We start from the raw sequence: 16,447 nt of genomic DNA, 5'->3' as shown, positions 1-16,447 counted from the left end.
GGAATTTATTTCCTATCACCAGTTGCCCGTGACTAGCTGGGTAGATGGGCACTCCTCTAGAATAGCTGCAGCCCTTCCAATGAACATGCTTCCACAGTGCTTTCGGAACCCCCTGTCCAACAGCACTGTAGAAGCACCATCACCACATGGTCTGCAGCATTTCAATGTGGCAGGTCCAGACGAGTTACTGGTCAATGGCCACCTCCACAGTATTAATGGTGGGGGCTCATCAACGATAATGCCTTTGAATGTCAAGGATAAAGGGTTAGACTCTTACTTGTCGGAGATGGTCATTGTCTGGTATCTGATGTGCCAATGTTACTTGTCAGTGATCACCCTAAACTTCCCCACAGTTACATGGGGAAATGTAACCAATTACATGGGTAACTGCCGGAGTTTTCTCAGGAAACTCCAGGCTCTTCCTCCAGTGATTAAAAGTACTATTGGCGATTTCTCCTGACTCTGTCTTCCAGGCAGTTTTCACCGATCTTGAGGTAATGGCTGCAATTTTTGCCTCCGCAATCCACGATGTTGACCATCCAGGTGTCTCCAACCAATTCCTCATCAATACCAGTAAGTATTGTCCATGGCTGTGGTAGTCAGAAGGGATTCACTCTTTGGCTGTAAACTTCCAAAAATGTTCAGTTCAGTTTTATCCAGCTACTCATTGCTGGGTATTTGTTATGTTATTTGAAAATAGGATGTTGAGAAGATAATCATTTAATACCCATCACTAATTACCCAACACAGTGGTTCCCTAGGCTATTTCAGAGGGTGGTTAAGAGTTACTTCAATCTGGAATAACATAGACAGCAGATTTCCTTCTCTAAAGAGACAATCTAGTTGTTTAATTGTCCCTGATGCACTACTAGTTTTTTATAAACTCCAGATGTATTTAATTAACTGGCTTAATTCTCCATCTGCTTAGGTGGGATTTGAACTCATCTCCCTATCTTAGAACTCTTGATTACTACTCCAGCAACATAATCACTGTGCTACCATACCCATGCAACAGACCTCTGAACCCTTGAATTAGATTCTCGGATATGCTTCCATATAAACATTTTAATAATGATATTTGTTTGTGCTCCAGGGAAAGAAGGAGTGTGTTAGATTTATAATGCTCTGAAGTAATGAACAGTTTATTATACTTAGAAAATATTGTTGGAAATATTTTCAGCATTTGAATAATTATTTTTAAAATACCTTTTCATTTCTCTCTGACATGGACCACACCACCTGCCTGCCTCTACGTGCACCCATATCCTTCCTCCGATTCTCTCTGTGTCTCTTTCTCCATTGCTCTATCTCTCAGTTTCCATTGTTGTCCCATTCTCCTACTTTCTCCTCCTCTATTTTCTCTTTCTCCCCATGCGCCACCAACACTTCCCTTTCTCTCCTAATCCTATCTATCAGTGTCTTATTCTATGATCTCCCCCCTTTCTATCACTTTCATTTACCAGGTTTCCTTTTGTATTGCCATCCCTATCTTCCCTGTCTTCCCCTATATTTCCCTACCTTGCTCCATCTTTCCTTGTCCCTGTGTCTCCTCTTCTCCCATTGACTCTTCCTGCCTCTTATCCCTTTCCCTATGTCTCCCTCTTCCCCTTGAATTCCTCCACATTTGCTCCTGATTTTCCACTCTCCCTCTGTCTCGCCAACTCTGTCTATCTCCCCACTGCTTATCCGGTCTCTGTTGTGTTCCACAGACTCCGAGTTAGCACTGATGTACAATGATGCCTCAGTTTTGGAGAACCATCACCTGGCTGTGGGCTTTAAACTGTTGCAGCAAGAGAACTGCAACATCTTTCAGAACCTGTGCAAGAAAGAACTTCAGAACCTTCGCAAAATGGCCATTGACATGGTTTGTACAACAATTTCCTCCACACGTCCATCACAGTCTGAATTCAATCAGCAAGCTATTGTTCTAATTCCCTAACTCTTCCCAGCCAGCCCAGCCATACATATTTCCCAAATTGTTCTAATTTTTCCTTTTATTTAAGAATAATTATTTCTTAATATCTATTTTAATTTGACTTCCCATGAGTTTAATTTGATTTATTTCTGTATGACCTTGAAATAATATCCTGGATTCAACAGATCTCTGCCAGTGCCTATTTGATAGCTTTCTCTCAAGAAAGTAGTTGGGATTTCTTTAATCTGGCCCAATGACTCAGACCTGCATCTTACTAACTGATACATAGATGCTGAACAAGGTATTCCATGAGCTCTGAGCAGTGCTTCAAGGCCTTTAAACTCTGTGGAGCTTGCCTTTGTTGCACTGTCTGTAAACTTCAAGATTCTACCATGTGATGAATTGCTTCTCAGTTGTTGAACCTTTAGCCATTCATTTCCCCAACTGCTCCTGCCTTAAGTCCACTCCACCTCCCATGTACTTAGATGATGCATTTTTATCTTAAGGCCAGGAGCAATCCAATCTGCTATTTGTCCTCTGACTCTGCATTCTCCTCACCTTATTCATTCATCAATCCACGTTCATTATTAGTTTTCATTCCAGATGTTCTTTTATTCTTTCCTTTAGTAAAGATTCCATTATTTTTCATGACAAAGACACTCAACTGACTAGTTTATAATTTCGAGGGCATGTTCTATCATTCTACATAAATATTGTCATCACATCTTTTTGTACTGAATTATTAAAAATCTGTGGTAATATCTTTGTTCCGTAAATTGTTTTAATATGTTTGGTTGCAATCCATCTGGACCAGGGGTTATATCGTATTTGAGTTTGATTAGTTTATTTAATATATACACTTTTTTTATTGTCTCACTACTCATCACACCATCAGGCATCATGTCCATCTGTTCTATCTGTCTGGTAAACACTAAAGGAAATGATGATTTCATACCTCTGCCATCTCTATCATTACATATTATTGTTTTGTCTATCCTTTACTGGCACCATTCCCATCCCAGCCTTTGTTTACAATAAAATAAAATGTACTTAGTATTTTGTTTTATACTTCATTATAATTTACTTACAGAGTTCTTCCTTACCTTCCTAATTTTTTTTTAACTTCCGACCTAATCCTGTCGTATTCTCTCTTTAGAGGGCAGAGGAATGCTTGTTATGTGTTTCCTTACCCTCAACCATTCCCCGTGCCTTTATTCATCTGAGAATTCTCAAGGGTGTTTAGTTTGTTCTTTCCTTTTAACACAGTATATTCTTCCTGCACACTGCTGAACGGCATTTTAGATTGTTATTCTACACCAGTATTATCGCCCGTTTATATTCCCATTCTCAGCCCCTCAAAATCAGCTTTTCTATAAACCTTGCTTTCAAAATTCTTATATCCTTCACTATAATCATCTTAAACTGGATTATGTTGTAATCTCTGTTACTTAAACTTTCTCCAACTTTTATTTCTTCTGTCTGACCTGGTAAAATGTGAAAGTAATATGAAACGTGAATGGGATCCTTGAGGGAGAGACTCTCTCTTTCATGGGGACCCTGACAGTGAGATGCCTCTTGTTTTGGTAATTGGTTATGTTTCTCTTTAACCCTACCCTGTCCTGATCTAGGTGCTGGCAACAGACATGACCAAGCACATGAACCTATTGGCAGACTTGAAGACAATGGTGGAGACAAAGAAAGTTACGAGTTTAGGAGTCTTATTGCTGGATAATTATTCTGACCGGATACAGGTACAGACTCTCCCAGCTTTCATCACTGCTACATTGAACTTTTTCCTGTTGTTTAAAATTTTGGTCGATTTTTTAATGTAAATGTTTCAACATTGAACCAAATATAAACAAACAGTCAAACAGCACCATACTGTTACATGGTGTTGCCCCTCAGTGTTAAACAGTGACAAATCTGTCCCCACCAGTTTGACTTTATGACTCTATGACTATGACACCAGGGCTATACCCCTTTATTATACAGCAACAGACAAATGCCAACCAGTACTCCACCCATGTATCACACAGTGACAGACCTGTCCCCACCAATCAGCTACCTCAGTATGTTGCAATGACAGATCTATTCCTACCAGAAACGTACCGCAGAATGATACAGTGCAATACTTTACCAGTACTGTATCCATGCTACACAGTGACAAATCTGCCCCCACCAGTACTGTACAGCAGTATTACACTGTGATAGGCCTGAGCTCACCAGCACTTTGCCCCTTTGTTACACAGTGACAGGCCCTGTCTCTTATGTGCTTCAATGAATGAATCAACAATAACTTGGAGCTCTTCCTCCAAACATGCACATATGCAAACTTTGTCTGCACAGTGCAGCTCAATGATTAAAGTCGGAGTGACTGTGGTTCTGAAGGTGAAGAAACATAGATTGAACCATTTCCCACTTACCTGTAGATTAACTCCATTCTTGGTGGAATTAGGGTACAACACTGCAACAAGAAAGCTTGACAGAATTGTTGGGTCAATAGACATGATCTCCACCACACCTTCTTCTTCTTAGGCAGTCCCTTGGGATAGAGGATGATTTGTTTCAACTCCACTTCTGTGGACACTGAAGTGACTAATGAGGCCAGTGAGGGAACGTCAGACTCTTCCACAGGTGGGGTGGGAGGTGGGTGGGTAGAATGTGAGGTGGTGCGCTCCTTCCACCATTTACACTGAGTTTCTGTGTGCACCCAGTGCACGGCCTTGAGGCTCACAGTATCATCCTGAATGCTCCTTCTCCACTTTGGCAGTCATGTGTGAGGGCATTTTGCAATTTTTCGAGAAGGCTTTGATGTTTTCCTCTGTTCACCAGATAATCTCATCTGGTGACAGAGTAGATTGTCTGCTTCAAGAGTCTAATGTCAGTCAAGCCCATCGGAGGTGATTGTGCGTAACTAGGGCCTCAGTGCTAGTGTGTTGGCCACGACTTGCAAGACTGCATCACCATTACTAGACCCCAGTATTATACAGTGACAGACCTGCATTTGCCAGTACTGAACCCATGCTGTACAGTGACAGACCTGTACCCACTAGTATGGTAACACAGTGATGAATAATAACAGACAGGTAACCACCAGTACTGTGCCCCAGAATCAGACATTTACAGTGGTTTGCAGCATTATTATAACATAGTGTTATATAAGGATCAACTCTACCCAGAATACTGTGTCCCATTGTTACATAGCAACAAACCTGTTCCATCACCACTGTACAGTAAAAGACCTGTACCTAGCACTACTATCCCGAGTCTTACAGATAGACCTGTTCCCATCATTACTGTAGCCCAGTGTTACTCAGTGACAGACCTGTCATCCATTACTGGATGAAGTTTTTACTCAAGGCCTGTGGCTGTAATGCTACTGATGGTTTCTGCTGTGAGAGTGGTGAAGAGATGGGGTGCCTGTGGGTGGGGTGGAATTGAACTGTGGTTTTTGGAAAATGCATTGAGCCTTCTGATGTTCCTTTCCAACAGGTTCTGCAGAACATGGTGCACTGTGCCGACCTGAGCAATCCCACCAAGCCCCTGCACCTGTACCGGACGTGGGTGGATAAAATCATGATGGAATTCTTCCAGCAGGGGGATCGAGAGCGGGAGCGGGGCATGGATATCAGCCCAATGTGTGACAAACATACTGCTTCTATTGAGAAATCCCAGGTTAGATGGCAGAAGTGCCAGGCAGATGGATGGGAGGGGGGAGAGATCGAACGTCACCAACCCAGGCTTGGCCTGGAGTCTCCACTGATGATAGGGGTTAATCCTGAGGCCCACACCACATGCTTAGCTGCTCAACATTGCAAGAACTTTGTGGAAAGTTAAAAGTATTGTATGGTCGCAGTTTATTATTTGCTTAGAGAGTAGTGTGTCAGTTCCATGTCGTTCTTCATTTCCAAAATTTGGTTCCATTGACTTCAATGGAAGTGAATTTCAGCCGCCAAGTGCAGCCCCACATTGGAGACTACACAGCCCTGCAACTCAGGAATTATGTGATTTTTATCACTTTCTTTGAAGAGTTAATTATTATTTCTAAAAACAAATCAGAGAGAATTGCAGAGGATTGTTTCATTGTATGGAATTCTCAAACCAAGTTTACTGTGAGGATAGAAAGTCAGAAAACTGCAGGTACTGGAAGCCTGAAGTACAAACAGAAAATGCTGCAAATGCTCAGCAGGTCAGGCAGCATCTGCAGAAAGAGAACTAATCTCCTGTTCATGCCTTTCATCAGAATTCAAAAGGGTTGAGACCAAGAGGGATTGAATGACTCAGACGGTTCTAATGCAGGCAAAGAGATGGCAGTGAAAGCATGACCTGTTGCAGCTGACCTGTCAGGAGGAGGTGTAAATGAAGATGGTTGGATGAGGGCAGAGGAGAAGACAGAAGTGCTGGCACTGTGAGATACCAAATACTGCAGTTGCTAAAATTAAAAATGGGGGAAAAATGCTAGAAAAACCAAGCAAATCAAGCAGTATCTGTGGAGAAAGGAAATCTGAGTTAATGATACAAGTTAATGAACTTTCAACAAAACTGGCCAATTCTGATATAGTCTGCAAAATCAGACCAGGATAGGACTTCCACATGAACAGCAGTGCCCTGGGGAGTCAGGGCATTGAGTATAGAAGTTGGGACATTATGTTGCAGTTGTACAAGATGTTGGTGAGGCCACACCTGCAGTATTGTGTACAGGTTTGGTTACCCTGTTATAGAAAAGACATCATTAAGCCGGAAAGAGTGCAAAGAAGATTTACAAGGATGCTGACAGGACTTGAGGGCCTGAGTTATAGGGAGAGGTTGGGCAGGCTAGGACTTTATTCCTTGGAGCATAGGAGATTGAGGGGTGACCTTAAAGAGGTGTATAAAATCATGAGGGGCATAGATAGGGTGAATGCACGCAGTCTTCCTAGGGAAAGGGAATCAAAAATTAGGTTTAAGGTGAGAGGAGAAAGATTTAGAGGAGATCTGAGGGGCATCTTCTTCATGTAGAGGGTGGTACAAATATGGAATGAGCTGCCAGAGGAAGTGGTTGAGGCAGATACAATAACAACATTTAAAAGACACTTGGACAGGTACATGGATAGGAAAGGTTTAGAAGGATATGGGCCAAACATAGGCAAATGGGACTAGCTTAGATGGGCATCTTGGTTGGCATGTTCGAGTTGGGTTGAAGGGTCTGTTTCCGTGCTGTATGACGCTATGGCTTGTTACCTGAAATTGTTGAATTCAATACTTAGTCCTGAGGGCTGAAACATGCCCACATGGAAGATGAGGGGCTGTTTCTCAAGCTTACAAAGGGCTTTATTGCAATAGCATAAGAAGCCAAAGACAGAGAGGATCAGAGTGGGAATGAGAATTAAAGTGATAGGCAACTGGAATCTCGGGGTCACCCTTGCAAACTGAATGGAGGTGTTGTGCAAAGCAGTCACTACACCTCCATTCAGTTTTTGCTTCCTCCAATGTAGCAGTGACTGTATTGTGAACACCACAAGCATACAGTGGAGTGGAAGAGGCACCAGTGAAGGAGTGTTTGGGGCTCTGGGTGGTGGGAAAGGAAGAGGTAAAAAGGTATGTGTTGCATCTCCTGTTGTTGCAGGGGAAGATGCTGTGAGAAGAGGAGTGGGTTTTTGTGGAGATGGAAGGGTGAGCCAGGGAGTTGCAGAGGGAACATTCCCTTTGGAATGTTGAAAGCGGGAGAGCGAGGAAGATACATCTGGTGGTGGCATTATGTTGATGGTGACAGGAAATGCATTGGATATGAAGACTGGTGGGGTGGAAGGTGAGGAGAAGGGAAACCCTATCTGGCTCTGGGTGGGAGGAGTGGGGTGAGAGCAGAAGTGTAGGAAATGGAACAGATGCAGTCGAGAGGCCGTAAACAATGGTGGAGGACAAGCCATGCTTAAGGAAGCAGGAAGATGTCTAGAAAGGAGGTGTCATGGATATAGGTGGTGAGTGGAAATGGAACGGACAAGAAACAAGAGTCCAGGTAGGAAATAGTAAGTTCTGTTGCACAAGAGCAGGCAGAAACAATAGGTCTACTCGGACAGTCCTGCTTGTAAATTTTCAAGTGGAATTAGAAGTGGGCTGTGCAGGGCTGTGTGTGGGAGGGGGACTATGAGGTCGGAAACTGTGGAGGGGAAGATCTCCTGAGGAAATGAGTCAGTAACTGGGAGACCATGTTGTGTGGCGGTACTGTGGTCCAGAGGAAGAGGAAACCACATTGTGAGCACCACATGCACACACTAGATTGGAAGAGGCAGCAGTGAATCAGGGCTTCACCTGGAAGGAGTGCTTGGGCCCCTGAGGAGGGTAGGAGGAGGTGTCAGAGAGCCTGTGTTCAGCTTCTGTGAGGTGGAGGTCAGCTTGCCAAACACAACATGACACTGCCCTTGTCAGCAGGTTCAGTGACAATACTGGGTTTGGTGCTTGGTGAGTGGAGTGTTTGTTTGACACAGGGAACCAATAGTGGGAAAGTTGGGACAAGACAGCAGGAAGCACGGAGCCATGGAATGAAATCTACAAGATTTCTACTAGCATCTCCCCACTGGTTTTTGGTTCTGATCTGTCTATGGCCCTTGGCTCTGGATCAGATGTTTGCGGGTGCAAACCTCACTCTTGGAATTAAAATGTTGGGAGCACTGTCACTGCACAGACTGTCAAGGTTTGAAGCCCATCATCGCAGGACAAGTGGTACTGGACAGTAAATGGTGTCATTGTAACCCTTCATCCCCAGCACCCTGTGTTACTGACTGTATCTCCACTGATGTTCATCCAGTGACTCAGTAACCACGCTCCACCAGGGCCTTGAGTTACGAAGGTTGCAAACACTGCTGTCGATCCAGCTGTTTCACACAATCACTCAGTAACCCCACAGTCCCGTGTTCTGATGTATCTACTAATGTTTGCTATCAGAAGTGGAGATACTCACTGATGATTGTGCAATGTTCAATTCTATTTGCAGCTTCTCAGCAAATGAAGCAGCCCATGTCTTCATGCAGCAAGACCTAGACAACATTCAGACATGGGCTGCTAAGTAGTAAGTCACAATTGTGCCAAAAAGGGCCAAGCAGTGATTATATCCAACATGGGAGAGTCTAACCGCCTACCCCTGACATTCAATGTTGTTACCATCACTCAGACCCCACCAGCAACACCCTGGAGGTCACCATTTATCAGAAGTTCACCAAGACCCAGCCAAATAAATACAATGGTTACAAAAGCAGGTCAGAGACTGGGTATCCTGTGTTGAGTAACCCACCTCCTGACATCCCAAAGCCCTTTGACCATCCTACAAGGCAGAATTCAGTAGTGTGATGAAATACTCTCCACCTGCATGGTTGAATACAGTGCCAACAAAAGTTGTGAAACTCAACACCACCCAGAACAAAGTAGCCTGCTTTAATGGTACCCCATCAGCCACCATCAATAATCATTCCTTCCACCACCACAACACAGTGGCTGCCGTGTGCACCATCTTCAAAAACACTCTGTAGCTCCAACAGCACCTCCCAAACCCACCTCTACCACCAAAAAAGACAAGGCAGCAAGTCTACAGGACCTCCCCCTACAGATTCCCCTCTGGGTCACCCACCACCCTGATTTGGAAATATGTCACCATTCCTTTATCATGGTTGCATCTAAAGTGAGAAACTCCCTGCCCAACAACCTTGTGGGAATATCTTCATTGGAGGGACTGCAGTGGTTCAGGCAGGCAGTTTACCACCACCTTATCAAGGACAGTTAGGAATGGACAATAAATGTTGTTTATGCCAGCAACACCACATAAAACCAATCCAGCGCCCTCACTCACACAGTAACTGTCCCAGACACCCATCAACTCTGTGGTGCTGACTGCATCTCCACTGATGTTCATCCAACTTCATAAGTCACTCAGTAGCCCCGTTCCACTAGCGCATTGTGTTATCTGACTGCCATTAGTTGATAATCCAGCTCTGTCCGACGGTTGAATTCAACCTGCCTGTCAAATCCGTTTCCCTGATCAGATCAGGGGCGTTCAGAATATAAACGAAAATGTTTGAAGTGATCTGTTTGCAACGCGGAAAATCCGCATGTTGACGCTTTCTGCAGACCTGCACCACCCCCTGCTGGCCATTTCTCCAATAGTTGGCAGAGGATTCAATCACTAGGAGTTCAGATTTCCATCACTTCTAGGATTTCTGTGGAATCCCCGGGAATTAAAGATGAAAGCGGGGTTGGGGCGGAGGGGGGGTGGGGTTGAAGGGTTCTCGCTGGGTCAAAATTCATCACGGGAGCAAATGGCCTGCTCGTTATCAGGTCGCTGTTTGTGGGATCCTGCTGTCCCTGCCGCATTTCCTCCGTTATAAAGTGAGTGCGCTTCCAAAGAGCTTCACTAGCTGGACAACATTTTGAGATGTCCCAAGGATGTGAAAGGAGCTATAGAAATGCAAGTCTTACTTTCTGTGCAGATTTTGTTTGGGTGATTACACGACTACATTCACCATCCAAGGGCCTGGGCTACAGATCGGGGTACATCAGTTCAAATCCAGCTCACGGCAGATGGGGAAATTAAATTCAGCCAGTAAATAAATTCTGGAAAAGCAAGAGGTTGTCCCTGAAATTCCGGTTTGTCGCCAAAGCTCAGTTTAGTCCTTTAGAGAAGGGGATTTGGTATCATCCGATCATGTCTACATGTGACTAACAATGTGGTTGACTATTCCTGCTGAGCAAACCATTAAACTCCAAGGTAATTAGGAAGGGGAGTGAAATTCTGGCTCAAAGAGCTACAAAAATATTGGAGGAAGGACACAAGGGTGAGTGTTGGAGATGAGGCTGAGCCCATAGAAGAGGTGTTTGAATCTCCAAGTGTTGGACACCTGTTGAATATCATGTTGAGGATCCATCTGAGTAGTCAGAATCTTATTCCCAGTGTCAAATACTAGAGGGCATATCTTTAAGGTGAGATGTGTGGAGCAAGTTTTTTTTACACAGAGATTGGTAGGTGCCTGGAACGGGCTGCCAGGGGTGGCGATGGAAGCAGATACGGTAGTGGCGTTTAAGAGGAATTTAGACAGACAAATGAACTTGCAGGGAATGGAGGGACGGGAATGACATGCAGACAGATAGGTTTAGTTTTAATGTGGCGCCATGGTCGGCGGAGACCTCGTGGGCCGGAGAGCCTGTTCCTCTGCTGTTCTGTTGTACGTTCTGTGCTCTTCAACAGTTGACAATCGACTCTCTCTGGTTAACGGACATAACTTTAACAATGAAATGTGAAAGGACACCTGGAACCCCCTCCAACGAAAAGCTGGGAGTCATTGTAGGCTTTGGGAAGGTGGTGTTTAGGTATCTCCTTGGGAGAATCTTGCGGCTCTGTGGTGCTGAGGTCCAGGTCATCAAAGGAGTTGGTGGTGTGGTGGGCGCCGTGAAAGGGAACACTTGTCCTGACTCGATCCTTGCTTCTCCCGCAGGTTGGGTTCATTGATTTCATCGTACACCCTCTCTGGGAGACCTGGGCTGACTTGGTTTACCCCGACGCCAAGGAGATATTGGACAACCTGGAGGACAACCGCGACTGGTTCCACAGTATGATACCTCGCAGCCCGCCCTCGCCGGCCTCCGAGGTGGACAACAGGATCACCGAGACGAGTGAGCTGCTGGCGGTAGCCGACAGCCTGAGCCCTCAGAGCGCCGAGCGCAGCTCGTTCGAGGACATGTATAGCTGCAGTCCCATGGGCACGTCGGTCACCGATTTCTCCGAGTCGTCCGAGAGCCGCCAGTCCACGAGCAACTCACCCTCCCAAACCAGCAAGAGCCTGGAGAGCGGGACGGGGGGCACAGAGAGAGAGAGCAGCGACCCGGAGCTGCTGGGAGAACCCAGCCGCCTCCCTGCGGAGGAGGTCCCGGCAGAGGGGGACCAGGGCAGAACCACGGCCTCCGGAGCGGAGCAGGAGGACAGTGCCGGTGTGTCAGTGGCCACATAACACAAACTCCGCCGGGCGCACATACCAACTCTTATTTTCTGATCTGAACAGATCACCCGCTGTTTTAAACGTCAACCAGGTAGGGCTTCGGAGGCTGGACCCCTGGGGTGGGGGAGGGGAAGGGGATATTTTTGGGGTTCAGGGGTTTGGTCAGAGACAGCCTCTACCGTGAGCAACCGAACAATAAAAACAGACAACGCGGCGAGTTTTCCCCCTCCGGGCGAGGAGAGGGTTAAACAAAAAGAAAGTTGCACCAATCCTATCGCTGGCGAGCGAGGGTTGTCCCACGGAGCCAGCGAGAGGACGAGGGCGAGCGGAAAACGCGAGCAGAAAATCCTGTGAAACGAGCGTGGGAAGAGCGAGGGGGAGTGTTTGCACCTTTCCATTTTCATTGTAAATTTGCAACAAAACAAAATGAGATAAAGGAGCCTCCCGCTCCGCGGTGGAACGGGGCGAAAGGGCTGCCGCTCGAACTGCAGGGTGTTAACTGGATGGATCGAGACGCTGAGGCAAACACCGGGCGGACTGAAGCAGAGAGAACAAGAAATCAGATGCCTTTTTAATCGAATCGTAAGCAGTTAGCAGCGAAACTGGACTTTTATTCGGATGCAGAAAAAAGTTTAAAAGGTTTCGTCGATCTTTTTTTTAAAAAGCAAGTGATCTGTATTTTTCTTAAATGAATATTTTTAGATTTTTTTTACACAATTTGCCTTTATGTGAACTGTGATCTGGACTGTGTTGACTGCTGCCCTTAGATATGTTGGTGCGATTAACCGTTGGTCGGGTCTGTCCGTGTGCGTAAACCTATCTGCGTATAGTGTGGATCTGTGTATAGGTGTGTGTACGTGCCTGTGTTTATGTGTGGACGTTAGTCGGTCTTCGTGAAAATGTCTGTCCATCTATGTGTGTGTGTGTGAGAGAGAGAGAGAGAGAGAGAGTGCGTAACAGTATCTGTGTGTGAGGTGTGTAATATCTGTGTGTGTGAGAGAAAGTGTGTAAGGGTATCTGTGTGTGAAGTGTGTAACAGTATCTGTGTGTGTGCGAGAGATTGTGTAACAGTATCTGTGTGTGTGAGAGGGAGTGTGTGTAATAGTATCAGTGTGTGAGAGAGTGTAACAGTATCTGTGTGAGTGCGTAACAGTATCTGTTAGAGAGAGTGTGTAACAGTAGCTGTGTATGAGAGAGAGAGTGTGTAACAGCATCTGTGTGTGTGTGAGAGAGAGAATCAGTATCTGCATGTTGGGTGCGCGTCCTTGTCAGTGTGTGTGTGAGAGCGACGGGAAATATCCAGTTAAACTGTAATTTTTGTCGGGTGCTCTCTGCTTTCGCCGTATCATCAAAAATCTACCGTACTTTCTGCCCCACAGGGGTGGAAGGTAACATTCTGTTGAACCGGAGGGGTAAGACAAGCGGGACTTGGTGAATGGGTGTGAGGGGGGTACGTATATATAGCAGCGTGTGAGGGCGGGGTGGGCAAGGGGGGGTTCCGGGAGGGGAGGGCGACACCGCAACACCATGGTTATACTTATTAAGAAGATGATCCGAGCGAGTGCGAAGACTCACTGCCCATTACCGCTGAGCCAAACCTACGGAGTAAGAGCTTGTCTTGACATCAGTTGTTGTAAGAGAGGCTTCTGTAGATATCTGTGCCTCTCCCCTGAAAATGTCTGCCGGGGCTGAGGGTGGGGCGGAGGTGCACAGGACGGGGGCGGTTGGTTGAGATGAATCCCGGAGGTACCGTGGAAAGAAGGAACGTTCTGCAGACCTGGTACGGAGAATTAAATGCGAGTGTGCCCACACGGGTTTGCAAGAGATATTTTAAATTAAAAATAACTTGGACCTGTTCCCCTGTGTTCCATTCCGGCGTGTGTGCTCCACACCAGCCCCCTCCCATCCCCTCCAACACCCCGAACCATCTCCTCCTGTGTTTATCCAGCTTCCCCTGAAATCTGCCTCAGCTGTTCTGTGTGTGGAAGTGAGTTCTACATCTCTACCGCTCTGGGGAAAGGGAGTTTCTTCAGAATTCCCGCCTGCATTTAGGAGTGACCCTGTGAGATTAATGGACTTAGGTGCCGCTTATGAACATAAACATTTTCCCCATCAAACCCTTTCATAATATTGTGGAGACCCAAGAGACTACAGATGCTGGAATCTGGAGCAACAAACAATCTGCCGGAGGAACTCGGCTGCTCGACTCGCTGAGTCCCTCCGGCAGATGGATCGTTGCTCCATAACACTGAGGATTCTCAGCTTGTTCGATCTGTGAATTACAGACCCCGGTACCGCAATATCATTGTAACGGAATGGAGACGCAGATCTGATCACAGCGGATGACGCCCGTCGGTAATGCTCCCGCCTGCGGTGAACTACTGAACGCTGATGGGTCAAAGCGGACCCTGGATGGCGAGGTCAGGAAGTGAAGTGGGCGCCTGGATTTCATCTCCAAGGGAGCCACGCTTCAATAGTCCTCTCCCATTTGCCCCGCTCCAACCCCAAACTGTGCTGGGCCCAACTGGACCTCCCTTTCAAGATGCTTCGATTTTGTTGAAACCAGATCCTCAGATCCACCAGTTAACGCCATCCCTAGCCTCCGCCAGGGAAGACCAGGATCTCGCTGCAAGGTTCTGCCGCGGAGGTCTGTGACTCGCTGCCTGTGTGGCTGGTGCAAGCGGGGACCACCTTACAGAAGTGGGGGCTGCGGGCCGGACACCGGGTTAGTCTCAGCAGCTGGCATTCAGCAGCTGGTATTCAACTGGCATTGACAAGATGGGCCGAGCGGCCTTCGTCCGTGTTGTGAATTTCTGTGCTGCACACAATTACCTGCCGACGCAGCTTATGGAGCTGCTATCTCACCGATCCTGACCTCCAGCACTGTCTGTGTGGAGCTTGCAGGATGGTGTGGGTTTCCCCCGGGTGTGTCTCCGACTAGTGTAAATTGCCCCTCTAATGTGCAGAATCTGGGGACGGTTGTTGGGAATGTGGGGAGCTTACAACGGGAGGAGTGTGAATGGGTGCTTGGTGGTCAGTACGGACACAGTGGGCCGAAAGGCCTGTTTCCCTGCAGTGTGACCCTATGACACTCGATGTCTGAGTCCCTTTTGGTGTCCTTTCTCTTGACCAAGGTCCGGAAAGCAGCGGTGCGGGGAAACTCTGAGGGAGGGGGACGGGGAGGGGGAGACATCTGTCCACAGAGCCCTGCCGTACGCAAACCAGAAAGGGTAGGGCACCGAGAGGCGGGGAGAGAAGTCCCAGGGGCCGGCGTAAAGGGAAGGGACTCGGCAGTGACCAGAATACACACTCCCCTAACCCCCGGCCACCCTCTCCGCGATCCAAGCCGTTACATTCCGTGCTCGGCTCCAACCACCGACCACCCGCCGTTCCCGGGTCGAACCGCGCTTCCAGCCGGTAGGAAGTTCTGCGCCTTCGGAGTCAGGCTGGGCGGGGGGATATTTCCACCCCGCCCCCCCCCCACCCCACCCCCGATTTTCCATGTCTTTTCCCCACTGTGGAGGATCAGTCGATGTAACCCCGCGCTTCAGGTGAATCAATGGACGGTGAACTGGTAGGTGGGAGATAACGTGGGGGGATGTGAGGTCTTCCACTTTGGTAGAAACAGAGGAAGCAGAGTTTCCCAGCTGGGGAGAAGGTGGTTCAGATGGACCTGGGTGTGCTTGGACACAGACCCACTGAAAGTCAAATAAAAACAGAAAATGCTGTAAACAGGTCTGATGAAGAGTCTTCCATCAACTCGGCTTCTCTTTCCACAGATGCTGCCCGACCTGTTGAGAGTTTCCAGCATTTTCTGCTTTTATTTCAGATTTCCAGCACCTGCCAGTTTATTTCATTTTCATTCACTGGAAGTTAACGGTACAAGCAGTTAGGGAGGCAAGTGGTACCTTGACTTTAATTACAAGAAGATATAAGTACAGGAGTTGTGAGTCTGACTGAGACCACACCTGGTATAAGGAAGGAAATACTTGCAGAGAGGGAGTGCAGCAAAGATTCACCAGATTGATTCCTGGGATGGAGGGTTTGTCCGAGGAAGAGATATTAAGCAGACTGGGCCCACACTCTCCAGAATTTAAGAAAAACAATCTCATTGAAACAAACAAAATCCTCACAGGGCTTGACGGGGATCATGCTTCCCCTGTCTGGCGTCAGGGGTCACAGTTTCAAAATAAGTGGACACCATTCAGGGCTTGAGATGAGAAGAAATTCCATCCCCCCACATGGGGGTGAATTTTTGGAATTCTCTTTCCAAGGGGGCTGTGGAGGATGAGTTGCTGAGTTTATTCAAGACAGATGCTCCACAGGGAGGACGGTTCTTCTAGCTGAGGAGTCTAGAATGAGAACCCATGATCTCAGGATAAGGGATGGATCTGGTGTGCTTTTAGGACTGAGATGAAGAGGGATTTCTTCACTCAGAAGGCAGTGAATCTTTGGAATTCTCTCCCTCTGAAGACTGGAACTAGAACAAAGAACAGTTCAGGCCCTTCGGCCCACGATGTTGTGTTGACCTATATAAACCTACTCCATGATCAATCTAACTCTTCCCTTTTAC

At 46.9% G+C, this 16,447-nt stretch overlaps 1 protein-coding gene across 4 annotated transcripts in view; it reads left to right on the top strand.

The window, feature by feature from the left end:
* Positions 1 to 13,325, top strand: part of LOC127582419 (cAMP-specific 3',5'-cyclic phosphodiesterase 4C-like) — a 199,690-nt gene extending 186,365 nt beyond the window's left edge. For all 4 annotated transcript variants that reach the window (XM_052037639.1, XM_052037638.1, XM_052037640.1 and 1 more), the window contains 5 exons: positions 474 to 573; positions 1,710 to 1,864; positions 3,544 to 3,666; positions 5,408 to 5,590; positions 11,374 to 13,325. In XM_052037639.1, coding sequence (XP_051893599.1) covers positions 474 to 573; positions 1,710 to 1,864; positions 3,544 to 3,666; positions 5,408 to 5,590; positions 11,374 to 11,886 — 1,074 coding nt within the window. In that variant the 3' untranslated portion in view covers positions 11,887 to 13,325. The remainder of the gene's footprint in view (positions 1 to 473; positions 574 to 1,709; positions 1,865 to 3,543; positions 3,667 to 5,407; positions 5,591 to 11,373) is intronic.
* The last annotated feature ends 3,122 nt before the right edge of the window (positions 13,326 to 16,447 follow it).

The sequence above is a fragment of the Pristis pectinata genome, chromosome 24 (assembly GCF_009764475.1).
Source record: "Pristis pectinata isolate sPriPec2 chromosome 24, sPriPec2.1.pri, whole genome shotgun sequence".
In the NCBI taxonomy this organism is placed as follows: domain Eukaryota; kingdom Metazoa; phylum Chordata; class Chondrichthyes; order Rhinopristiformes; family Pristidae; genus Pristis; species Pristis pectinata.
The sequence above is the reverse complement of the archived record's forward strand: the minus strand, read 5'-3'. Positions and strand labels throughout refer to the sequence as shown.